This window comes from Alosa sapidissima, chromosome 21, assembly GCF_018492685.1.
Source record: "Alosa sapidissima isolate fAloSap1 chromosome 21, fAloSap1.pri, whole genome shotgun sequence".
Lineage (NCBI taxonomy): Eukaryota > Metazoa > Chordata > Actinopteri > Clupeiformes > Clupeidae > Alosa > Alosa sapidissima.
The window spans coordinates 1,239,278-1,265,209 of record NC_055977.1 but is presented as its reverse complement, the minus strand read 5'-3'; the positions used below and the strand labels follow the sequence as shown (position 1 = coordinate 1,265,209).

General features: G+C 43.0%; 3 protein-coding genes and 1 non-coding gene across 5 annotated transcripts; all 4 read left to right on the top strand.

Moving 5' to 3' along the window:
- Positions 1 to 508: 508 nt before the first annotated feature.
- Positions 509 to 3,205, top strand: mrpl53 (mitochondrial ribosomal protein L53). Its single transcript, XM_042075679.1, has 3 exons — positions 509 to 693; positions 1,047 to 1,159; positions 3,010 to 3,205. The coding sequence occupies exons 1-3, from the start codon at positions 605 to 607 to the stop codon at positions 3,126 to 3,128; spliced, it is 321 nt and encodes a 106-aa protein (XP_041931613.1). The 5' UTR covers positions 509 to 604; the 3' UTR covers positions 3,129 to 3,205.
- A 9,558-nt stretch (positions 3,206 to 12,763) lies between these two features.
- trnaw-cca lies at positions 12,764 to 12,835 on the top strand. The gene has a single exon. It is a non-coding gene; the product is annotated as a tRNA-Trp (tRNA).
- A 6,773-nt stretch (positions 12,836 to 19,608) lies between these two features.
- LOC121696112 (keratin-associated protein 10-7-like) lies at positions 19,609 to 22,823 on the top strand. Its single transcript, XM_042077441.1, has 3 exons — positions 19,609 to 19,625; positions 19,718 to 20,346; positions 21,835 to 22,823. Exons 1-3 carry the CDS (start codon positions 19,609 to 19,611, stop codon positions 22,821 to 22,823), a joined length of 1,635 nt encoding a protein of 544 aa, XP_041933375.1.
- A 1,030-nt stretch (positions 22,824 to 23,853) lies between these two features.
- LOC121695142 (fatty acid-binding protein, heart-like) lies at positions 23,854 to 25,231 on the top strand. Of its 2 annotated transcripts, none has more exons than XM_042075675.1 (4): positions 23,854 to 24,009; positions 24,249 to 24,424; positions 24,511 to 24,612; positions 24,985 to 25,231. In XM_042075675.1, the coding sequence occupies exons 1-4, from the start codon at positions 23,937 to 23,939 to the stop codon at positions 25,036 to 25,038; spliced, it is 405 nt and encodes a 134-aa protein (XP_041931609.1). In that variant the 5' UTR covers positions 23,854 to 23,936; the 3' UTR covers positions 25,039 to 25,231. The 2 variants fall into 2 exon arrangements, with proteins under 2 accessions (XP_041931609.1, XP_041931608.1); XM_042075674.1 differs by having other exon boundaries at positions 24,904 to 25,011.
- The last annotated feature ends 701 nt before the right edge of the window (positions 25,232 to 25,932 follow it).

Genomic DNA, 25,932 nt, shown 5'->3' with positions numbered 1-25,932 from the left:
CACTTTTCCGACCTACGGTCAATCCATCGAAAACCTCTGAAATGATTACTGCCGTTTTTTTTTTTTTTTTTTTTTTTTAAATTAGGTTGCCTCTGTGTAATGCTTTACCTTAACATACGGTCGTGTATGCTAGGTTTTGCTTACGAGTTACCGTCATAGACAGTAAGGTGGACTGAGCTTCTTATCCAAACAATACGGTGATCTCCCTACGGCGCGAAAGAGAGATTACGTCAAAGCTAGCTTCCCTCCAACCAAACAAGCTAACCATTCTTCTTACGGGTAACCAACATTACGGACGAGGTAGTGGAGTCTGTTTTGCCTTTGTAGTGTTTATGTTGATTACACAAAAGCTACAATATCAGCACAGGATATATGTTATATGAAGTTATGGTATTTCAAAAAAATCCTAGAATGAATGGACTTCTATGGGAGTTAGCAGAGAGGTGGTCCCTCCAGCCTACGTCGATTCTTCTACTTCCGGGAATTCGCCTGCCCCCTTGGCTCTCCGTAGACGGGCTCTGGACATTCTCTGGTTGTGTATCTTCACCCTACGGCTCTCTGATACGTCATCACGTAATCTGGAGTTCGAAGGTTGTTGAACAACATGGCCGCCGCCAGAGGAGTAATTCTGAAGGCTGTGAAGAAGATAGCGGTGCAATTTTGTCCATTTGAATCAAATGCCCGATCGACAAGGTAAGAGGGCAGCATTCCTGAAGATGTGTAGTTTTGTGACTGTGTAGTATTTTGTGGTGCCGAAACAAATCTTCTCAAATGGAGTTGAACCCCGACTGAGGGCAAACCGCTTTAGCTGGTTTGGTGAAATGCATTCGACTAGGTTCATAACGCATGCAACGGACAAATTCGTGACATGACGTTTGAGAGACTTGCTTCTCCGCGTGGCGTTATAAACTTGCTGCACTAGCCAGTCATGCAACATAATGCTACATGATATCTGCACGCGACTTGTTGTCATACGTTCTCAGTTGATCATTTCTAGCTGCACCGAGAATTAATATCTTGTCCTGTCCGCCGCTGGATTTCTACAGAGAGTTTCTGGTGTTGGTGGGTTCGGAGAGGTCACGAGCGACCAACATGAACTGTGAGGTCACGACGGAAGTGAAACACGACGCATCAGAACCTTTGATTGACGTCTCATTCTGTAAGTAGGCTGTAGCACATGGCTTGCTTTTCACTATTACGTCCTATACGGCATTTCAGAATCTTTGTAAACAATAGGCTCCAAGATCCTTCCGGGTGGCAGAACGCAAGCGGCTTCCACTGACCTTACATAGTTAAAACATTGTTGTTGATCAAAGTTGAAACAATAACGAAAACGTGTTGTGTTTGGGGTTGTGCCGCCAGATATACAGCCAAAAGTGTAGGGTTTTTATCGATGTCCCTAAGAAAAAAAACAAATTTATCCAGCGGAACCTGTGGGTGAAGTTTAAATCTAGTGGACGTCGTCAAAAGTAATGCTGCAGAGATGGCAAGACTGCCTGGTGGCGGAGTAGCCACTTCTTACATCTGTATCCGACCCGAGCAACAAAAACCCGATCATAGCCTTTTTATTTATATAGCAGGGAAATACACCATCTAACAGATTGTAAGTCAAACAGCAACAGTCACTAAAATAACCACTCAATGGCAGGCTGAGGTTCATTTACACATTAGGCTATAGTAGGCTAGCCTAGGCTACTATGCATTTCATTTAACATTATTGCTATCTCCTTAGGGCCGTTTGCACAAAGCACCTTAAGTTTTGTCCCTTTAGTATCAACCACGGAGATTGTTTGCTAATTTGTGCTTGCTTTTCTGAGGATGCAGATGTTGGTCAATACAGGACTGTCCAAAATAATAGCAAGCTGTGTGCACATATTGTTGATAAAATCAGATAGTGAATGACGCATTACAAATCTGAGTAGGCCTATAACTAACTTTGACAAGTTTGACGGATGACAGCCAAACAAGGCAGTTACAATTAATTTCACGATGTTAGCTATAGTTATTAATGCACCTACTGTAGGCCTATCAATAGCTAATGTTAGAAATGAATAACTCAACTGGTAGGCTACGTTCAACGGACATAGTTGTAACTAGCTTGCTAAAGTTATGCCGTCTGCAACCCAAGCTTATGATCTTATCTTACCTTAATAATTTCCGGTGACATTTATCCATTCATCAGTAAAGCCATATATAGACATGAATTGAACAATACTAGCTAGTTAGATATTATCCTGACTGTCAGGGCACCAAAATAAACATTTTTTTTTACGTTTTGCCTGGCGAACCGAACCTCATGTGGTTATTTAGGCTGCTATAGGTCGTTTGTGCAACGGAATTTCTTATAAGATAAGAAAAGGAGAAAACCTTAAATACTTGAGGGAAAATGATAAGGAAACCGAAGTAGAATACTTAAATGTGTTTGTGCAGCCGATTTTATTTTATTTAAGGGGGCTTTAAATCAGATTTTAAGGGAACCTGAACAAGGTGTTTTGTGCAACCGGCCAGTCTCTCATGTTAACTAGGCCTATGTCTGAATATCCACCACGTCTGTTTTTGAATTTAACTTACCTGTTGAAATGTATTAGGCCTAGACTACGGCCGACGGTGGGTTCCCCAAGCAATTTACCTCACGTAGCATTTTCATCAATTGGCTTTGATTTCGACTGACACCTAACTTCGTTCAAACTACGGGGTAGAGTGGACGCAGCATGACTAGAGACACGTATGACTCATTGCATATTAATGAGACTTCCCATAACCATATAAATATGAATGAGAAGTCCCGTAGCACCCTGCAAGACGAAAATCATTCATTCAAGCCATTTACTCTGTTTTCTTGATCGCTCTGCCCTGGTCAAATGACATGGAAGGGTTTGTTTACTAGTAGTGCCAATGGAGAATGCTTCAGCTTTTGCCACCTGGAAGAATGTATATTGTTATTGTGACGTCATGGTAAATTCTCGTATAGGATGTTAAACCTAAATAGCTATTCATTTATTTACACAGTGGATGGAGACCGGCTGGTGATGCGTGGGGCGAAGCTCACCAGCCGAGAGATGCTAACGGCTTTCCAGACACGCTGTACTGCCAAGGATCCACAAGCTAAGCTGGGTGCCAAGAAGTAGCAGTTTGTATTAATGTTTCTGTATATATTTATGTTGTTTTGTCTGTAATAAATTGTTTTTCATCTCCCTGAAATGAATATTCTGACCACTTTTAAGTTTTTCCTGTTGTAGAGTGAAAGCAGAGTGAAAGCAGATTGCTCAGAAGGTTTTCTGTAGATGTCATCGAAGACTTAAAGGTGCTCTAAGCGATGCTGGGTAACGTCACTTCTGTTGACTTTCAAACAAAACAGAGAGCTAGCTTGCACCTTCCTCCCCCTTCCTCCCGTGCTGCTCCCGTGCAATTGAAACTCCCCTAAACGCGCGTCTAGTCTGCTTTGCTGGAACAGTGTGTTGTGTTTTTATGGGCTGGGCTTTCCCCGGTTGTTTTTGCTGCCATTTTAGTATTTGGGGAAATATAGCTAATCGTGCCAAGTTTCCCTTTAAAGGTGCATTTAGGGGTGTACTGAATGCAGTCTTTAACAGTAATCGACATTAGGCTTTTTTTTTTGCCTTTTGGACCATGTTTCAAATTTGAGTTTCCCACACAAACATATGAAATGGTGGACCATAGGTCAGTTGAGTAAATTAACGGCAAAAAATATTTGACACCAAAATACTATTCCTGTTGGGCGTGAGCAATATCGTCAGTGAGTTTTAGGCTTGCGATAGGCTTACTGTACCGAAAATAACCACGGTACATGCTGAACCGTGATCTTTGTGAAGCGTTGCACTCCTAAAGCTTTTGTATCTTCAAGATAGTTCCACTGCCGGTCGACCTCCCTGGTCACTTTAATATCTTCAAGATTCAAGAGCAGTGGGGTCCCCATTGCAACTGCTGCTAATTTAGTAAACAACAAAAGCCCTTTTGTGTGTTGTGTTGCCCCAGGGAACGGAGAGTTGCAGCCTGGGGTCTAGTCACACTGTGGTGTGTGTGTGTTGTGTTGTGTGTGTGTGTGTGTTGTGTGTGTGTGTGTTGTGTGTGTGTTCTCTGTCTCAAAGATGTTAAACGTGTTTGGTCTAGTAGTGACTTCTGTTCACAGTGTTGACTAACATTCTCAGCTCCCATAATGCTGTTTCTCCATAAGGGCCCCATGTCAAGTTGAGCCAAGTTGCCATGTGTAATGTCCGCCAAAAAATCAATTCATACTCCACATTCCATAAAAGATGGGGGTAGTATACCTTGCTTGCTTGCTTCCTGCTTGGTGTGCATCAACTTCACAGTTACTACTATTGAAATCACTGCAATATATATAAATTACATATTAATTGCAATATATGACAATTACTATTAGAAAAGTATGAGTTGTGTCAATAAAATAATCAAAATAAATACTAGGGAATAGGAATAATATGGCATAAAACCTCTGTCTGAATGTGTAAATGTGTGTAAGTGTATAAATGACCTATTTCTAATCTGTCTGTTCAAATCTGTTATATTTCTAATGTAGTCTAAATACATTCTTACATGGTCATCAGTGTAATAATTCAGTACATATAAACAAAGTACCAAAACATTCAATTAGAGTGAATTTGATACAAATACAAACACTACTTCATCCATTTTCAATACTAAACGTTCCAAACAGCGCTTATAAGAAGGTAAACACTCCACTCTTGTGGTTATACAGCGGTACTGCATTTAGAATGCGACAGACATAAATGGCTAGTTGTTATAGATCACAAATACTAGCCATGCCACGTGTGGAACAAAATTAGTTGTGCAATCAAAACAACAAATGCAATTGGTTACCTGTATGGGTCAGGAAAAACGTGTGTTTATGGAGGGCATACAGATCAAATAAATGTCATATTGAAATCTGCACTAAAGCAATACAAACATGCCATAGATACACGACATGCATAATTATAGGCCCAACACAACGTTTAAATCTGCACTAAAGCAATACAAACGTGCGATAGATATACGACATGCATACAGTAATTATAGGCCCAACACAACGTTTAAATCTGCACTAAAGCAATACAAATGTGCGATAGATATACGACATGCATAATTATAGGCCCAACACAAAGTTTAAATCTGCACTAAAGCAATACAAACGTGCTTCACATATACGACATACATAATTTAATTACATACATTAAACAACGTTTAATGACCCTTTAGTCCAGATCCTCTCTGCTGCAGGACACCCACAATGCAACCACTGTACAGAAAATGACAAAATAGTCTTGACGCATTTAAAAACGAGACGACGCCTCCCCTCAACTGTACACTTGGCTGCGACTCCTGCCTCCGAAGGTTCTGCTCAGCCAGAAGGTAGTGGAACTCGAAGCCAGAATAGCGAACCTCTAAAAGACTATTGAACAGTTCCTCGACTCCATTATATCTGTAAGTACCCGTCGCCCACACACCTAACGTCTTGATCGGCCACACACTAACGTCTTGATCCCCCACGCACTAACGTCACTAAGTACCCATCACCCGAACCAAGTCCACTCTGCTGAGAACCAAGTCCACAGAACCTCTGCTGAGAACCAAGTCCACTCTGCTGAGAACCAAGTCTACAGAACCTCTGCTGAGAATCAAGCCCGCTCTGCTGAGAACTTCTGTTGAGAACCAAGTCCACTCTGCTGAGAACCAAGCCCACTCTGCTGAGAACTGAGAACCAAGCCCACTCTGCTGAGAACTGAGAACCAAGCCCACTCTGCTGATAACTGAGAACAAAGCCCACAGAACCTCTGCTGAGAACCAAGCCCGCTCTGCTGAAAACCAAGCCCACTCTGATGAGAACCAAGGCTGCTCCAATCCTTATTCTTCTAGACTCGAATCAGAATCCGCTTTATTGGCCAGATTTGTGTAAACAAACAAATAACTCTGGTTAATCTTTGCTCTCAAAGTACAACACTCACTTAACATATAAAGAATAAAAACAGAAAGCTCAGTAAGAAATATATATATATGAAAAAATCAGTACCATCATAAGAGTAGTAAGAATAAGTGTATGTGCAGGATGAATAGTATGAAGAGCAGTAGATAATGGCTATGGGGATGTCCGCCTCTATAGAGCAGTAGATAATGGCTATGGGGATGTCCGCCTCTATAGAGCAGTAGATAATGGCTATGGGGATGTCCGCCTCTATAGAGCAGTAGATAATGGCTATGGGGATGTCCGCCTCCTTGTTGTCCTTGTCAAGGTTGCCATGGTCTTGGACACCTTAACAGACACAGGCAAGATACAACATACAATATAGAAATAAGGAATAGTGCAATATCAGTAGAGATTTAAGATTTCAATATAAATATAGTGCAAGGCAGTTCAGTGCAATGATGATGTATTCATAACGATATTGTAATTGTAAGATTGAAGTACACATGAGGTAGATGAGCAGAACAGTGATGATTGACTTTGTTCAGTGTGAGGGTGGGGGCTATTTCTGAGCGTTCAGTGTGAGGGTGGGGGCTATTTCTGAGCGTTCAGTGTGAGGGTGGGGGCTGTTTCTGAGCGTTCAGTGTGAGGGTGGGGGCTATTTCTGAGCGTTCAGTGTGAGGGTGGGGGCTGTTTCTGAGCGTTCAGTGTGAGGGTGGGGGCTGTTTCTGAGCGTTCAGTGTGAGGGTGGGGGCTGTTTCTGAGCGTTCAGTGTGAGGGTGGGGGCTGTTTCTGAGCGCTCAACAGAGCTTGGAGAAAGACGCAGCATTGAGTGCAGCACTGATGAAGGCCGGAGTGAGTGGGACCACAACATCTCTGGTGTAGCGCCCCTGTTCCTCATTCATCATTAAGTCTGCTCTTCTCAACGCCTTACAGTAACCACGTACCCTAGTAACACCCTAGTAACCATCTTAATTACCCTAGCAACTACCACCTATAGGGTCAACCTAGTAACCACCATAACAACCAACATGATCACCCTAGCAACTAGCATAGCAACCACCATCTAGCAACACCCTAGCAACCATCTTATTTACCCTAGTAACAACCTAGCAACCACCACCATAATGTCAACCTAACAAACACCATAGCAACCAACATGATTACCCAAGCAACCGTCATAGCAACAGCTTTATTTAGCATAGCAACCACCATGTCTACCTTAGCAACACCTTTGTAACTATCTCTGCATTATCTGTTTTAACTCTGTATGATATTTAACATCATATATTTTGCATTTTCATGCACTGGTCATTTTCATTCATAATTTGGCCATTACAGAACCATCCTAACTTAAGAATTTCCTAACTTAGGAATCCTAACTGCGGATGGCACAGACCCTGTCCTAATTTCAAAATAACTGCCAAAACGGACTGCAACAGTCTTGTTTGGTTGTTGTCTAGCCTATGACAAGATAAGGAGCATGACTGTTAGGGACACCATAAAGCATATTTCACTAAATAGGTTAATTAAGTGAAAACTTGGACAAGCAATATACGCTATGTGTTTTAAAACATGTTTAGCCTAAAATTTATAACAAATAAATAATATTCATTATAACAGAATATTAGACTATTATTTATGTATTATTAATTCATATATTTTTGTTTTTCATCAATATTGACACTTTTGCTTCATAGTTGTTTCCACAAGGCTTCCGTTTTAACATTCCATATGTTATCTTAATGCAGAGAAAGTAGATTGGGAACAACATAGAATGTTCAAGCATTGTTTTTGTTTTTCTTGTTGAAAGGGTCAATAATTAAGCAATAAGCTCCGAGAGTCCGTAGGTTCCACTGATTCTACAACAGCTAAGGGGCGTTGTTAGGCACGACGTGCTAACGGAAAACCCCCCTTAGCTGTTGTAGAATTAGTGTAACCTACGGACTTGAGTGGCTTATTGCTTTTCTGAAACTGTTGCTATAAATACCTGGCAAAGTTTCATAATGTAAAGGCACAAAAACTAGAAATGGAACCGATAATTCCTAGATAATCACTCTTCCAAGAAATATATTTCCTCTATCTGAATGGTTGCCAAGCAACGTCGAGACGCAGCTACTTTAACTTTTGTATGAAGTTGTGGTGGCACAGTGATCTAGAACAGAATGTGGTCAAGGTGTATTATATGTTTGTGCTGCATTTTACAACAATCAAGGACCAGAACTATCAGTTTTAGAATGTTCCTTCTCTCTGATATTACGGTCTGTCTCATAGACTGTAGAACCAGAGAATGTCTAATAAGGGGAGAACCTTCACTCTCGGAACTCTTCCGGTGTGGTACTGCATCTAGGGGCGCTCGCGGGCGAGTCCAGAATGAATGGAGGTCTATGGAGCTGTACCCCTCAAAATCCACTTTTCTCAGGATATAATTTTTTTTCAAGTAATTTGAATATTGTATTCGAAAGGGGAGGCAAAGACAATACACTTGGTTGAGTATTATATTTTTTAAAGTCACTTAATTGTTCTAAAAATCCTTTCAAACGTGTCAATGACATCATTCATTAGCATGATCATAGCATAGCATAGCATCAATGCTAGCGTGTTATGGGAAACAACGACCCAACCTGTAAGAAAACGAAAGGACATGACTCCTGGATTATTTCACTTTTGATTGATAATCCATATCCATTTTGCGAAAAATAAAATAAAATCTGAGGGTTTCAGTTGTTAAATATGTGAAGACAATAAATTTAGCCATGTAGCTCCATAGGACCCCATGTATTTTGGACTCGCCTGCGATTGCCATCTAGGTGAACTCTGGGGAACTGCAGCCAAATTCGGTTTGTATGGGATTAATAGAGAGTGGGGAGGCTCTCCGTAGACGGGCTCTGGTAGAACTATGGTCTGTCTATCTTGAGCAACCAACTGTCGAAGATTCTTTAGAACACCGTCTTGTAACACTGACATTCTAAGCATAGATTACAGGCAGTCGTGTATACATTCTAAGCATAGATTCAGGCATGACAGGACGATTGCCGATTTAAAAATGTAATTGACAGCATAGTTCGAATTACAGGGGATACTGGGGGGTACTATACCCCCCAATGAAGACCCAGTACCCCCCAAAAGAGACAGAAATATCAGTTTTGGGGGGGTCAGATAATGTTTCTGATATTGTGAAAAAAATATCATTACAGTTACAATACAAGTAAACTTCTGTTTTCACTGTAGGAACATTTCAATGTAAAGCGATTTCACAAACCCCTATTGTGGACCGTACCATTTTTAACCACCGTGGCGCTAGAAGCAACTGAGCAAGTGTCAACATTGAATGACAAAACGCTAGGTAAATTCCTCCAGTAGGCTAAATTCGGTTTGCTGCTGACGGTCATGGGTAAATGTAAGTTGCTAACTGACGTCTAGCTTGTTGAAAATGTGTTATTTTACAACCTTCATTTATAAACGTGTTTGTTCTTTCATCTTTTCAGCTCATGTCACCTCTTCATACATTGAATTACTGGCTACTTACCTGCTACTTACTTACCCACTGAGGCTAGTAAAGTGGACCTTGGTTAGTTACCAAGGTTAGTTAGCAAGGTAATTCTCTATTTAAATAAACCTTTACATTGTGGTGAGGTAAAATCGATTGTCATTTCCAAGGAGATGAACTCCATAGCCTAGGTGTCCATTCTCATTATATCTTGAATAAATTATTGTGCCCTTTTGAAGTTTGGCACAGATCCTGTGTTTTTATATTATCGGTAGGCCTATGCACAAGAGGGTCTGATGTAGCTAAGCCTACATAATATCAGTGAAACCTGTGGAAACATAAAAAGACCCAAGTAGCCTATAGGCTAAATATGTGCTAGTATTTGAATTTGTTTTTAATTGGTTGGTATTGTTTTTACATTCTATTATTTCCTATTTTTAGTTTGATAAATGTAGTTTCATCTGAGAACCCTGATACTATCTTAATGAAACTATTTTCTATCTACAAACAATTACATTAAAAGTGTAAGTGCAGTTAGGTTTTATACACTGTTCATGTGTTAAGGAAAGGGGTACCCAGCAGACAGGAGAGGCACAGGATAAAAGCCGTGAGCAGGCCGCAGGGAGACGACACGATGAGGGCAGAGGGCAGAGTTGATCTCTTGGATATACAGTATAAAAACGATGAGATATTCTGTAGCCTATGATTATCAGTTTGTCGCATGTTTAGACCTTGTATGTGTGTTGCGCATGTTGCACTTGGCGATCACGGTGGGGATTGATGTGGTAATGGACCATGATGGTCAGAAGAAGTGAAGGAGCAGTACCCCCCAATTATGGTGGGGTAATTCACACTCTGATTGACAGTTACAGTTTTCCTAAGTTAAGATAAGATAGGAGGTCTGAGATCAGATAAGATCTGAAGGAACTGCTTCTGGTTGGGAGCACAGAGGATGTCATCTCTATAAGATAGGAGGTCTGAGATCAGATAAGATCTGAAGGAACTGCTTCTGGTTGGGAGCACAGAGGATGCCATCTCTATAAGATAGGAGGTCTGAGATCAGATAAGATCTGAAGGAACTGCTTCTGGTTGGGAGCACAGAGGATGCCATCTCTATAAGATAGGAGGTCTGAGATCAGATAAGATCTGAAGGAACTGCTTCTGGTTGGGAGCACAGGAGCACAGAGGATGCCATCTCTACAGCACTTCACTCTGCCCTGTCCCACCTGGACAACAGCAACACCTGTGTGAGAATGCTGTTCATTGACTTCAGCTCAGCATTCAACACCATCATCCCCTCCAAACTTGATTATCTCAGTGGTCTTCTTGCAAAGGCTCATGGGAACACAATGTAATGGTGACACCAAGACATCCCATGTGTTAATCTGCCTTACTGGTTCAGTACTTAGGTGCTTCACATTGATCTTACATGATTCTGTTAGATAAATGCATTGGTGTGGCAACATAGGTCAGTTCAACGTAATACCATTGTGTTTGAAAGAAAAATCATGAGTTTGCTTAATTTCATTTTTTGTGGTTTAGTAACTGTGACAAACCCTCCTTTCCTTTCCCCTGCATATACACTTACCTTACATGATTCAATTAGAAACATGGATCAAATGACTATTTGAACACAATAAGGTTGTCTGTAATTCAAAACCACACTGTTTCAGGTAATTGTAATGTAATTATGTAACGTAATTGTAATGTAATTGTAACGTAATCATGTAACGTAATTGTAATGTAATTGTATCGTAATCATGTAACGTAATTGTCAGAGCCGGACAGTAACGGAGTACAGTACTTGAGTACAGTTTTGAGGGATCTGTACTTTACTCGAGTATCATTTTTGGGGAGTACTCATGACTTTACTCAGGTACATTTAAGAGACAAATATTGTACTCTTTACTCAACTACATTTCTATCCATAACCTGAGTACCCATTAGGCTACTTCTAAAAAAACAAAAGAATTGAAATGAGTTGAGTAACTTAGTGATGGATGAGAAGAGTAAGAGCTAATGGAAGAGAGGTGAAGAAGTGGAGGATGAGGGAGAGAGAGAGAGTAGAAAAAAACCCTCAATTTGTTGTTTCCTCTCAAACGTGACTTCATTGGATTGTGCAGGCGCCACTGATTGGGACAGCCTATCAGCAATCACCTTCAGCTTTCCGCCCAAGTCAACTCCATGGTCAGATTTAGATAAGAGATGAAACCATGGACGAAACAATGGATGAAGACGCAGCAGGTCCATCCCGGGAATGTGCCAACCTGTGGCCCCACCTCGCCAGACTATTTCAATTTTCTGAACAAGTTAATGATAGTTTTCGCTTCAAGTGTTTCAATTACAAAATAGTATTTTATATTTGAAATACTGCCCATCCCTGGCAACATGGTAAAAAGATGAAAATGACTTGATTTTATTTTCCAATTCATTTTACATTCTCCAAGGTATTAACATTAACATTTTTCATAACTCCATGTAGGACGTTTCTGTACATAAATGTAAGCACTGTGGCAGTAGTAATGCAATATTTAGAAAATGTAGGCTAGCCTACTCTTGTACTCTTGATACTCAAGTACTTTTAAAAACAAGTACTTCAGTACTTTTACTTAAGTAGACATCTGTTGTACTTTTACTTGTACTTGAGTAAAATTTAGCAAAGGGTATCTGTACTTTTACTCAAGTAATGAAGCTGTGTACTCTGTCCGCCTCTGGTAATTGTAATGTAATTGTAACGTAATCATGTAACATAATTGTAATGTTATTGTAACGTAATATAGTTTGATAAATTAGACAGCCCTGACTTTTCATTTTTTACAGTGTGTGATGTCATCACACTATGTCTCAAAGTATTTTACAATAATTTAAAAATATAAAAGTACAAAACACTGAAGTGTTTTAATACAAAATATATAGACATTTCCATCATATCAATCAAATACAAATTAGAAAATAATATTTTATGTTTTGTATTTGTATTTTAAATACATGTAATACTGTAAATACTATCCATCCCTGTGGAGATAAAGTCAAACTTTCTGACAAGGTCACAGAGCTGAGAGAGGCTTTGCACACACACACACACACACACACACACACACACACACACACACACACACACAAGGTCATAGAACAGTCTGAGAGAGGCTTTGCACACACACTCCCTCTCTCTCTCCCCCCCCCCCCCCCTCTCTCTCTCACACACACAAACACACATTCCCTCTCTCTCTCTCTCCCCCTCTCTCTCCCTCTCTCTCTCACACACACACAGTCAGTCTGTCTCCAGAGCTGCTCTTTCACATCTTCACACACACACACACACAGTGTAGCTGTGGGACCTCGTGGCGCAACGGTAGCGCGTCTGACTCCAGATCAGAAGGTTGCGTGTTCAAATCACGTCGGGGTCAAAAAAATCAACACTCTAATCTTTTTTGAATTTCCCCTTAGGGATCAATAAAGTATCTATCTATCTATCTATCTTTCTATCCACACACACACACACACACACACACAAACGCATACATACACACACACACACGCATACATACACACACACACACACACACACACATGCATACACGCATACACACACCCACACACACGCACACACACACGCATACATACACACACACACTTACACATACACAGAAGTCAGTCTCCAGAGCTGCTCTTTCACATGGACTCTTTCGTCCTTCAGATTGTTTCCCGCTAGTCTCTTCTCTGCCAGACTCTCGGCTGGACCGCCTACATTCTCAGTCCACTGGACTGGATGGGGTGATCTGTACTCCACGTGTGTGTGTGTGTGTGTGTGTGTGTGTGTGTGTGTGTGTGTTCACCCCTGCTGGACTGGACAGGGGGATCTATACTGCACATGTGTGTGTGTGTGTGTATGTGTGTTCACCCCTGCTGGACTAGACAGGGTGATCTATACTGCACGTGTGTGTGTGTGTGTTCACCCCTGCTGGACTGGACTGGACAGGGTGATCTATTCTGCACATGTGTGTATGTGTGTTCACCCCTGCTGGACTGGACAGGGTGATCTATACTGCACATGTGTGTATGTGTGTTCACCCCTGCTGGACTGGACAGGGTGATATATACTGCACATGTGTGTGTGTGTGTGTGTGTTCACCCCTGCTGGACTGGACAGGGTGATGTATACTGCACATGTGTGTGTGTGTGTGTGTGTGTTCACCCCTGCTGGACTGGACAGGGTGATATATACTGCACATGTGTGTGTGTGTGTGTGTGTTCACCCCTGCTGGACTGGACAGGGAGGGATGAGGGGTGTGGGCTTAATGTTCTCATGGGGCAACTGGGAATTATTGGCATTTCTGGCATTCCAAACCCTCTGACCCAGTCAGTTCCCCTCAGATTTAGCCTTATCACCCCCGCCCCCCCCCCAGTTCCCCTCAGATTTAGCCTTATCACCCCCCCAGCTAACATAACTACACTCTATAAGGCCATGATCCACAATCATAACTACACTCTATAAGCCCATCCACTAACATTACAGCACTCTATATAAGAAAACCCTCAATACTAACTAAAATAAGAAACCCCATACCTCGATAGTAACCGTGGCCTACTGGTTAGCGCTTCGGACTTGTAACCAGAGGGTTGCCGGTTCGAACCTTGACCAGTAGGCACGGCTGAATTGGGATAAATTCAGATTGGGATAAATGCAGAGACCAAATTTCCCTCACGGGATCAAATGAGTATATATACTTATACTTATATATACTATATATATAAATAAGAAACCCCAATACCTCGATACTAACTGCAATAACAAACCCAACACCTCAATAGTAAGTGCACTGACTACACTCTACAGTATAGCGCCACACGCTGGCAAGAGCTGAATGGTGACTGAGTTAATAACATTGTGGATGTCAGTGCAGCGCTCATGGAAACCCTCGAGGAGGTTGTGTGTGTGTGTGTTTGTGTGTGTGTGTGGTGTGTGTGGATGTCAGTGCAGCGCTCATGGAAACCCTCGAGGAGGTTGTGTGTGTGTGTGTGTGTGTGTGTGTGTGTGTGTGTGTGTGTGTGTGTGTGTGTGTGTGTGGATGTCAGTGCAGCGCTCATGGAAACCCTGGAGGAGGTCGTGGGAGGACGTGGCCATCTGGATTCCCAGTGGCACCATGCCGCTTAAAGAGGATTTTACCGCGCACACACACACACACACACACACTCGTCCTCAGGGGTCAGAAGGTCAGCAGGTCAACAAGGGAGGTAGGTGTGTGTTGTGTCTGACTCCGAGATCTCCGGAAAATTCCAACATTCCCAAACCTTTGATAAAAACTATGGCAGAGGAAGTTCCATCTGAGCTCTGGCAATGCCAAGCTGCTGGACTCATGGCAGAGGAAGGTCCATCTGAGCTCTGGCAATGCCAAGCTGTTGGACTCATGGCAGGATATCCTCTGAGGCAAGATGGGCAAGTTCCTACTCAGGTTTTGAATGCATGGATCTTTCTTGTTATAAAATGATCTCTCCTTTAAAATGAAGTCTTTGAATGCATGTCTAATTTAAGATGCCTCAATCACATGTCATGTGTAATGTACAGTATATATAAGCACATGTGTAATAAGCACATGTGTAATGTATGTATAAGCACATGTGTAATGTATATAATAAGCACACGTGTAATGTATGTATAAGCACATGTGTAATATATATATAAGCACATGTACAATGTATATAATAAGCACATGTGTAGGTATGTATAAGCACATGTGTAATGTATATAATAAGCACATGTGTAATGTGTAATATAAGCACATGTGTAATGTATATAATAAGCACATGTGTAATGTATGTATAAGCACATGTGTAATGTATATATAAGCACATGTGTAATGTATATAATAAGCACATGTGTAATGTATATAATAAGCACATGTGTAATGTATATAATAAGCACATTTGTAATGTATGTATAAGCACATGTGTAATGTATGTATAAGCACATGTGTAATGTATGTATAAGCACATGTGTAATGTATATATAAGCACATGTGTAATGTATATAATAAGCACATGTGTAATGTATATAATAAGCACATGTGTAATATATATATAAGCACATGTACAATGTATATAACTAGATGTACCGCATAGCGGTACAAAACATGACCACCGCTCAGTCCTGTACATCCGTTCCGCGAAAATAAATCACACTTCAATTTGTCTCCATATTTTACTCCATCCCCCACTCTTGAAACTTTTGTGTATGCTTGTTTGGCATGCCTGAGTGTGTGTGTGCGGCTGCACAGAAAGTAGCCTACTGGTGCTGAAAAGGTGAATAGATTGTAGAATAGCCAAAGAAGATGTAGCATTGTTATAAAACCTTTTAAATCTCTAAACAATCACAAGTAGGGCAGTTCATCACAGTTCATCCATTGCAACTGGATTGATGAAAGGTCACTTACACCTGTAGGCTACATTGTATTTGGGAAAAGCAAAAGGTATCAGCATAATGTTATTTATTTATTTATTTATTTATTTTTTATGTATTTATAAACAAAAACATCTCTGTCAGTTCCATGCCGTTTTCAACAGCTATCAAAAACAAAGGTCATTTTTGGATGGATGGATTTTTTGTGAATGTTTCTTCTTCTACATAAGATTTTAGTCATCTTTAGTTCATGTAATACTTTATTGTCAATGCACAAATTAAGTAACAGTAGTCTGAAACGTTATTGTTAATGCACAAATTAAGTAACAGTAGCCTAGTCTGAAACGAAATGCTGTTTTACATCTAACCAGTGGTGCAAATAACTGACATGTCCAAATGGGCCTTGATGAAATGCGTCGCTAGACTGTTCATACACATTTTAACGGGCCAAAGTTGAAGAGCTTTTGTCCGTTATTGTTCGTGCAAATATAGGCTGATTCATGTTCCCTTGCATTGTTTAACTGAGGTCCATGGCTAGTCTGGCTTTCATCAGACCAAGCTCAATCTTTTAAGAAATCAAAAAATAAATAGCGGGCAGATCAGGCTGGGTTCACCCAGCCTAGTCCATAGGCGCCCGATATTGTTTAATTTTCCGATTGAGATATACACGCTCTGGCTATTCTAAATGCAAAAATGCATCAGGGAGTTATGACAAAACGGTAACTAACAAACTAGATCCTAATAGAAAGCTGTTAGCTTCCCTAAGCTACAGGTAGGATTATAAGGTAGGCCTATTTACAACATAAATTGTCAATAGGCTATGCTGGCGACACAAATAAAATCTCCTTTGGAAACCAATGGCTTACGCCTTACAGTATCAAGCGGACTTAAACTGTCATATCGTGGCGAAAAGTTGTAATAACATTCACGCAGCTCCATGAGTCAAGGAAAGCGCGAATGAAGTAGCCACTTCTAAATGGGACCCACTACACAGTAGCTTAAGGTGTTTTGCTAAAGCAGCCATAATGAAATGAAGGGGTCATTGTTTGGATACTTCACACACGTGCTTTTTAATTTCACAGACTACAACTACCAAGCTGTAATCAAAGCACATCGATTCCCCTCTCACACCCTGCACGCACTTAAAACAAAATAAACAGGCATCTCAGTCTCACGCATGTATAGGCAAAACTGTATCAGACCGGTGTAACGTTGGTAAATCTTCCATTGCACAGAATGATTTTGTAGAACGTGCAATAAATGACAGTCGAAAGATACAAACAGTGCTGCTATACATTTGCTTGGTATAACCGCATTTATAGTTTTCTACAAATGCAATCAATCAAATGCCTCCATCACTCAACCAACGCTAACGGTAACATTACCTAGGTCCTTATTGATATTACAAGATTAACGTACCTGCAGTAAAAACCAAGCATGTCCGATAAACATCCTCAGATTTATTTCGGCTTCAAGAAGAAATGGGAATTACACTTCATGTCAACATCGTCCTATCCTTATTAGATGTTCGCTGCGGTAAATTACAGTCCTTGTAGGAAGCGTCCATTGTTTTTTCCAACCCACTTTTAACTTCCAACAAAATTACGTCTCACTGCAACGATGCGCCATCTAGTGGACAAACGACTACTTCTCGCCAATACTGAAAATGCAGCCATGATGATGATGAATATTTATTTTGGCTTTCTTTTAATCCTACTGAATTTCTAATTCAGTGAAGTTCTAATACCGATAGTATGTGGGTGCCTGTGTGTGTGCATGTGTATATGTGTGCACCGCCATTTACAGGCCAATGAGTGTACAGTCACTAAATGTACACATAACCTAATTTTTTTAGACCCCCCCATGGATGAAATTCTACGAAACTTGGCATACCCCCAGAGAATGCCAGGTCAATCATACACATAAAATTTGGTGCAGTTCTGAACATCTTAACTGAAGATAGGGGCGATTAAAGCAGAATAATATTGCATTTTCATTTTTTACTGGGGGGTGGGGGTGCAAATCACAAATGAGTGATTATGAGCCAGGTTGATGTGGGCCCTTGAGACCAACATACCATAAAAGATTCTTCATCCTCAGTGCCACGGTTCAGGTAGTTATTTAGGAAAAACTGTTTTTTTTTTGCGGTTCAGGGGGCCCAGCACGGGGGGGGGGGGGGGGTGGTGGTGGTCGAAATTACATTTTTCCGTAAAAGTCTAGTGGGGCTACATACCCACCAAATTTCATGTACCCCGGTGGTTCGGTGTCCCGGGTATCAATGACCAAAAATTCAGGGAGTAGATGACGGGAAAAATTCTTGAATTGTGTGCATGTGTGCGTGTACAAATTAATGTTTATGTGTGTGGGTGTGTGTGTATGTGCGTGCTTGTGTGTTTGCCTGCGTATGTGTGTTTGTGCATGTGCATGCATGCGTACATATGTCTACTGTGTGAGTATGTGTCATACGTATGATTACTGTAAATGTATGTGTGTGCGTGTGTATCTGTTTATGCACATGTGTGCACATGGAATGGGTTAACATGACCCCTGGAGGCAAACATACGGAAAAAATTGGTCATCCTAGGCCCTACAGTTCTCAAGATATTCACAGAGAACTGTGTCTGCCCTACCCTCCTTTCGGGGGGTCCAGTCCAGCGGGGGGGGGGGGCTACAGATCAAAACGAAGAATGACGGTTCCATGCTATCCATGTGGGGGTACATGCCCACCAAGTTTTGTGTACCCCGGTCTTTCAGTGTCCCGGGAATCCTTGTTGGTGTACGTCACTAAATGTACACATAAATTATTTTATTGTAAGGCCCCCCATGAACGAAAGTAAACAAAACTTGGCATGCATTCGGAGGGTGTCATAATTATCCTACACTTTTAATTTCGTGCAGTTTTGACCTTGTCAGCCAGAGATATTGTGATGAAAACACCTAATTTTTTGCTTTTTAATTTTTAACTAGGTGGCGCTATACATGAAATAAGTGGTAATGGGATGGGTTGACATGCCCCCTTAAGACCAACATACATAAAAAAGGTGGACCTCCTAGGCCCTACGGTTCTCGAGATATTCACAGAAAACTGTCTCCGGCCACCTACAGGCCAGTTGGTGTATAGTAACATAAATTAATTTATTGTGTGGCCCCCCATGAACGGAATTCCACAAAACTTGGTGTGCATACAGAGGGTGTCATAATGATCCTACACTTCCAATTTCGTGCAGTTTTGACTATGTTAGGTCACAGATACCTTCAATTACAACACCTCATTTTTACTTTTTTGTGTTTAACTAGGTGGCGCTATACATGAAATGAGTGGTTATGGAATGGGTTGACATGGCCCCTTGAGATCAACATACAAAAAAAAAAAAGGTCCTCCTAAACCCTACGGTTTTCGAGATATTCACAGAAAACTGTGTCTGCCCTACCCTCCTTTCGGGGGGTCCAGTCCAGCGGGGGGGCTACAGATCAAAACGAAAAACGATGGTTCCATGCTATCCATGTGGGGTTACATGCCCACCAAGTTTTGTGTACCCCGGTCTTTCAGTGTCCCGGGAATCATTGACGGAAATTTGGGCATGCGAAAAAGAAAAAAAAAAAAAAAAAATCTGACTAAACCTATATGACCGCCGCTTCGCTGCGCGGCGGTCATAATAAGCACATGTGTAATATAAGCACATGTGTAATATAAGCACATGTGTAATGTATATAATAAGCACATGTGTAATGTATGTATAATCACATGTGTAATGTATAAGCACATGTGTAATGTAAGGGATAATGTATAGAACACATGTGTAATGTAAGAGAACAGCATCGTTTTGTCCTGGCGAAGGACCCCCTGTCTCCTGCTGTGCCAACCCAGCCCTGTGTCTCTGTGCCAACCCAGCCCTGTCTCCTGCTGTACCAACCCAGCCCTGTGTCTCTGTGCCAACCCAGCCCTGTGTCTCTGCTGTGCCAACCCAGCCCTGTGTCTCTGTGCCAACTCAGCCCTGTGTTTCCTACTGTGCCAACCCAGCCCTGTGTCTCTGCTCCTGCTGTGCCAACCCAGCCCTGTGTCTCTGTGCCAACCCAGCCCTGTCTCCTGCTGTGCCAACCCAGCCCTGTGTCTCTGTGCCAACTCAGCCATGTGTATCTGTGCCAACCCAGCCCTGTGTCTCTACTCCTGCTGTGCCAACCCAGCCCTGTGTCTCTGTGCCAATGCAGCCCTGTGTCTCTGTGCCAACCCAGCCCTGTGTTTACTACTGTGCCAACCCAGCCCTGTGTCTCTGTGCCAACCCAGCCCTGTATATCTGCTGTGCCAACCCAGCCCTGTGTCTCTGTGCCAACCCAGCCCTGTCTCCTGCTGTGCCAACCCAGCCCTGTGTCTCTGTGCCAACCCAGCCCTGTGTCTCTGCTGTGCCAACCCAGCCCTGTGTCTCTGTGCCAACCCAGCCCTGTGTTTCCTACTGTGCCAACCCAGCCCTGTGTCTCTGCTCCTGCTGTGCCAACCCAGCCCTGTGTCTCTGTGCTGTGTGAGTATGTGTCATACGTATGATTACTGTAAATGTATGTGTGTGCGTGTGTATCTGTTTATGCACATGTGTGCACATGGAATGGGTTAACATGACCCCTGGAGGCAAACATACGGAAAAAATTGGTCATCCTAGGCCCTACAGTTCTCAAGATATTCACAGAGAACTGTGTCTGCCCTACCCTCCTTTCGGGGGGTCCAGTCCAGCGGGGGGGGGGGCTACAGATCAAAACGAAGAATGACGGTTCCATGCTATCCATGTGGGGGTACATGCCCACCAAGTTTTGTGTACCCCGGTCTTTCAGTGTCCCGGGAATCCTTGTTGGTGTACGTCACTAAATGTACACATAAATTATTTTATTGTAAGGCCCCCCATGAACGAAAGTAAACAAAACTTGGCATGCATTCGGAGGGTGTCATAATTATCCTACACTTTTAATTTCGTGCAGTTTTGACCTTGTCAGCCAGAGATATTGTGATGAAAACACCTAATTTTTTGCTTTTTAATTTTTAACTAGGTGGCGCTATACATGAAATAAGTGGTAATGGGATGGGTTGACATGCCCCCTTAAGACCAACATACATAAAAAAGGTGGACCTCCTAGGCCCTACGGTTCTCGAGATATTCACAGAAAACTGTCTCCGGCCACCTACAGGCCAGTTGGTGTATAGTAACATAAATTAATTTATTGTGTGGCCCCCCATGAACGGAATTCCACAAAACTTGGTGTGCATACAGAGGGTGTCATAATGATCCTACACTTCCAATTTCGTGCAGTTTTGACTATGTTAGGTCACAGATACCTTCAATTACAACACCTCATTTTTACTTTTTTGTGTTTAACTAGGTGGCGCTATACATGAAATGAGTGGTTATGGAATGGGTTGACATGGCCCCTTGAGATCAACATACAAAAAAAAAAAAGGTCCTCCTAAACCCTACGGTTTTCGAGATATTCACAGAAAACTGTGTCTGCCCTACCCTCCTTTCGGGGGGTCCAGTCCAGCGGGGGGGCTACAGATCAAAACGAAAAACGATGGTTCCATGCTATCCATGTGGGGTTACATGCCCACCAAGTTTTGTGTACCCCGGTCTTTCAGTGTCCCGGGAATCATTGACGGAAATTTGGGCATGCGAAAAAGAAAAAAAAAAAAAAAAAATCTGACTAAACCTATATGACCGCCGCTTCGCTGCGCGGCGGTCATAATAAGCACATGTGTAATATAAGCACATGTGTAATATAAGCACATGTGTAATGTATATAATAAGCACATGTGTAATGTATGTATAATCACATGTGTAATGTATAAGCACATGTGTAATGTAAGGGATAATGTATAGAACACATGTGTAATGTAAGAGAACAGCATCGTTTTGTCCTGGCGAAGGACCCCCTGTCTCCTGCTGTGCCAACCCAGCCCTGTGTCTCTGTGCCAACCCAGCCCTGTCTCCTGCTGTACCAACCCAGCCCTGTGTCTCTGTGCCAACCCAGCCCTGTGTCTCTGCTGTGCCAACCCAGCCCTGTGTCTCTGTGCCAACTCAGCCCTGTGTTTCCTACTGTGCCAACCCAGCCCTGTGTCTCTGCTCCTGCTGTGCCAACCCAGCCCTGTGTCTCTGTGCCAACCCAGCCCTGTCTCCTGCTGTGCCAACCCAGCCCTGTGTCTCTGTGCCAACTCAGCCATGTGTATCTGTGCCAACCCAGCCCTGTGTCTCTACTCCTGCTGTGCCAACCCAGCCCTGTGTCTCTGTGCCAATGCAGCCCTGTGTCTCTGTGCCAACCCAGCCCTGTGTTTACTACTGTGCCAACCCAGCCCTGTGTCTCTGTGCCAACCCAGCCCTGTATATCTGCTGTGCCAACCCAGCCCTGTGTCTCTGTGCCAACCCAGCCCTGTCTCCTGCTGTGCCAACCCAGCCCTGTGTCTCTGTGCCAACCCAGCCCTGTGTCTCTGCTGTGCCAACCCAGCCCTGTGTCTCTGTGCCAACCCAGCCCTGTGTTTCCTACTGTGCCAACCCAGCCCTGTGTCTCTGCTCCTGCTGTGCCAACCCAGCCCTGTGTCTCTGTGCCAACCCAGCCCTGTCTCCTGCTGTGCCAACCCAGCCCTGTGTCTCTGTGCCAACTCAGCCATGTGTATCTGTGCCAACCCAGCCCTGTGTCTCTACTCCTGCTGTGCCAACCCAGCCCTGTGTCTCTGTGCCAACGCAGCCCTGTGTCTCTGTGCCAACCCAGCCCTGTGTTTACTACTGTGCCAACCCAGCCCTGTGTCTCTGTGCCAACCCAGCCCTGTATATCTGCTGTGCCAACCCAGCCCTGTGTCTCTGTGCCAACCCAGCCCTGTGTCTCTGCTCCTGCTGTGCCAACCCAGTCCTGTGTCTCTGCTCCTGCTGTGCCAACCCAGGCCCGTGGTCAGGGTAACTCTTTTGCTGACCAGCAGTAAATACTTGGTGACCTTTGGTGCTGATCCCAGTGCTGGCCAGTGCTGAAAAGGTTTGGCCCAACTCTATGGGCATTGCACAGGTGTGTGTGTGTGTGTGTGCGTGCGTGCGTGCATGTGTGTGTGTGCGTGCGTGCGTGCGTGTGTGTGTGTGCGTGCATGTGTGTATGTGTGTGCGTGTGGCATGTGTGTGTGTGTGTGTGTGCATGTGTGTGTGTGTGTGTGCGTGCATGTGTGTGTGTTTGCGTGTGTGCATGTGTGTGTGTGAGTGCGTGCATGTGTGTGTGTGTGTGTGTGCGTGCGTGCATGTGTGTGTGTGTGCGTTCACTGGTTCCCCGGGAGCTGACCCTGCACTGGGCACTCTGGCTCTTTCCAGCATCATCTGGGGGCATCAGGGCTTCACCAGTTTGGTGCTTCCCTCTGATTCATACAGGCATGGACAAGCAAGACTCTGTGTGTGTGTGTGTGTGTGTGTGTGTGCGTGTGTGTGTGTGTGTGTGTTGATGAGCATATGACATTAAGCTCTGCCATAGACTTGATATGAACCCAGAGACAGCACTGCAGCCATTGTGTTTACTTTGCTCACAAGTGTGTGTGTGTGTGTGTGTGTGTGTTTTGTGATCTGGTTCCATCAGCATAAATTCAGGTGCTTTGATGCGTTGGTCAGCCTGTATCAATGCTTAAGCAACTTGTCTATGCTGACCAATCTGAAAGCATCATCAAATGATAAAACATTTGCTACACTTGCACTTTGTAGACCTATAATCTGCTTCTCACTCATTTGCTACACGTGCACTTTGTAGACCTGTAATATGCTTCTCACTCCTGTTTTTTGTTTGATTTTCGTCCATTACCAAACTGTATTCATTAGCCTGATAAACTCCTTAAAGCTGACAACACGGAGAACAGCTGAGCGGAGCCTCCAAGACAGATGACTTGGATGTTCTCAGACATGTTGAACTTTTGCCCATTTCTCCGTCGATTTAGATGGCGCGGAATGAGGAACCGCGTAGCCTATAGCGTGACGTTCGGGGCGTTGATTGGGTCACGCGCACTCAAGGCTGGGTTGAAATACGGGGGTCTTCAAGTTTAGGACATAATTTAGCCTCGAACGGAGCAGAGGATATTATCACCACGGATAGTCCCCACCGCCACTGCAAACATGGTTGAGAGATTTGTTGGAACGTGGAAAATGGTTACGAGTGACAACTTTGATGAGTACATGAAAGCGTTGGGTATGATTTGTTTAGTTTTTTTCATTTGTTTTTTATTTTTTCATTTTTTTTTCGATTACATTTGAAACTGTCCTAATGAATGCACGGGATCTGCAGACGGGCAACAATTTCAGAAATGTCAGAACAAAATAAAATAATTCGAAGTCTAGGCCTACATATAACCTAGTAATATGGTGCGATGCATATTAGAATATTACAGACTATAGACTATACATTCTAATTCTCCTCTTGATTTGCAGGTGTGGGCTTCGCCACCCGTCAGGTAGGAAACAGGACCAAGCCAAGCCTTATCGTCGCTATGGATGACCAAGGGATGATCTCCATGAAGTCACAAAGCACTTTCAAAACGACAGAAATTAAGTTTAAACTGAATGAAGAGTTCGATGAGACCACCGCCGACGACAGAAAGACCAAGGTCAGCACGCATACCGGACGCTCCGTCAGTTGACGTTTTGACACTCCCGTTAGGAGTTAACGGATTGTTTCTTCGTTTATTTGCAGACGGTAGTAACTCTTGAAAACAGCAAACTCGTCCAGAAACAGATGTGGGACGGCAAAGAGACGACAGTAGAGAGAGAGGTGACCGATGGAAAGTTGATCGCGGTAAGGAATAATGTAGTGGCTGCTTTTTGCTTTACTGCATGTCCGCACCGACACTTCGCAATATATGTCCTCACTACTGACAGAATGGACTAAAAACAAAACTGAACGGCTCTAACAATTATCTTCTCATGTGCATTATAATCAAATCCATTAATGCTGCGTTATTGTATTGATGCTTTCTACAAACACGAGGCAAGTATTGGCTCGTTGAAGCGCGCGTGCAGGCTACTCCGCTGTCACTGATGATAACGTGCTGCTGTGATGTTTTTGGTTTGTTTTTAATCTCTGTAGAAATGTGTGATGGGAGACGTGGTGGCAGGTGAGGACGTACGTGCTGCTGTGATGTTTTTTGTTTGTTTTTAATCTCTGTAGAAATGTGTGATGGGAGACGTGGTGGCGGTGAGGACGTATGTGAAGGAGGCGTGAGTCCGTGGTTGCCCGCGGGATGGAACACGCAGGGCTCAGTTCAATGAGTCAGAAGTGCCCGCGAGATTTCCTCGTTTTCCTCGTCTGCCTCTTTGTAACACCAAGACAACACTATACTTTGTTTTGCAAGCTTATTGAATTGACTATATTGATCATTATAGACATTTGAATAAAAATTTAATTTTTTGCCTGACCTTTGGCCTGCTGCTCGTTTTTCCACAGAAAGTTACATAATGCTCCTCTGCTTAATGAATGTGTGATTAAGATCAAGTTGGAGTCTGTGTGAAACAATGCATGCTAAATATACCTCACAACCGCCAGTTCAAACAAACTCCGTGTATGATCTGGACCTGTACTCTTGACCAACAACATATTGTTACCTAATTGGGCTGGAGGTGTTTACAGGAGCCTGATGAAGCAACTGGCGAAACGCGTTGCTCAATAAAAATCACTAAGAAATATAACAGTGAGCGGTGGCCACCTGTTTTTATATGTGTTTACAGTAGCGTTTAGATGCGTAGCCATTCTATATTTGATAACCTCTTTATTCAAACAGGATCCCTGACATAGGGTGGTGTGAGGGAAGAGGAGAGAGGTTGCGTGAGGCAGATAACCTCTTATAAAGGTTTCTATCAGAAATGTTCAGACACCAACTACAGTTTACTAGAGAAAGGCAGATGGACAAGGGATTTATTCAACACTGCAAACAAATAGGAGGCATGCATGTGGACGCCATGGAAACTAGGTCAAAAAACAACAACAGAAAACCTTTCCCACAGCCTAAAAGTGTCCTGCACTGACCCACTGCCAGAGGACATGTTTGAGATGACCCTAAGGCCTCATTGACCCACTGACAGAGGACATGTTTAAAGGTTGTATCAGCGATGGGTAACG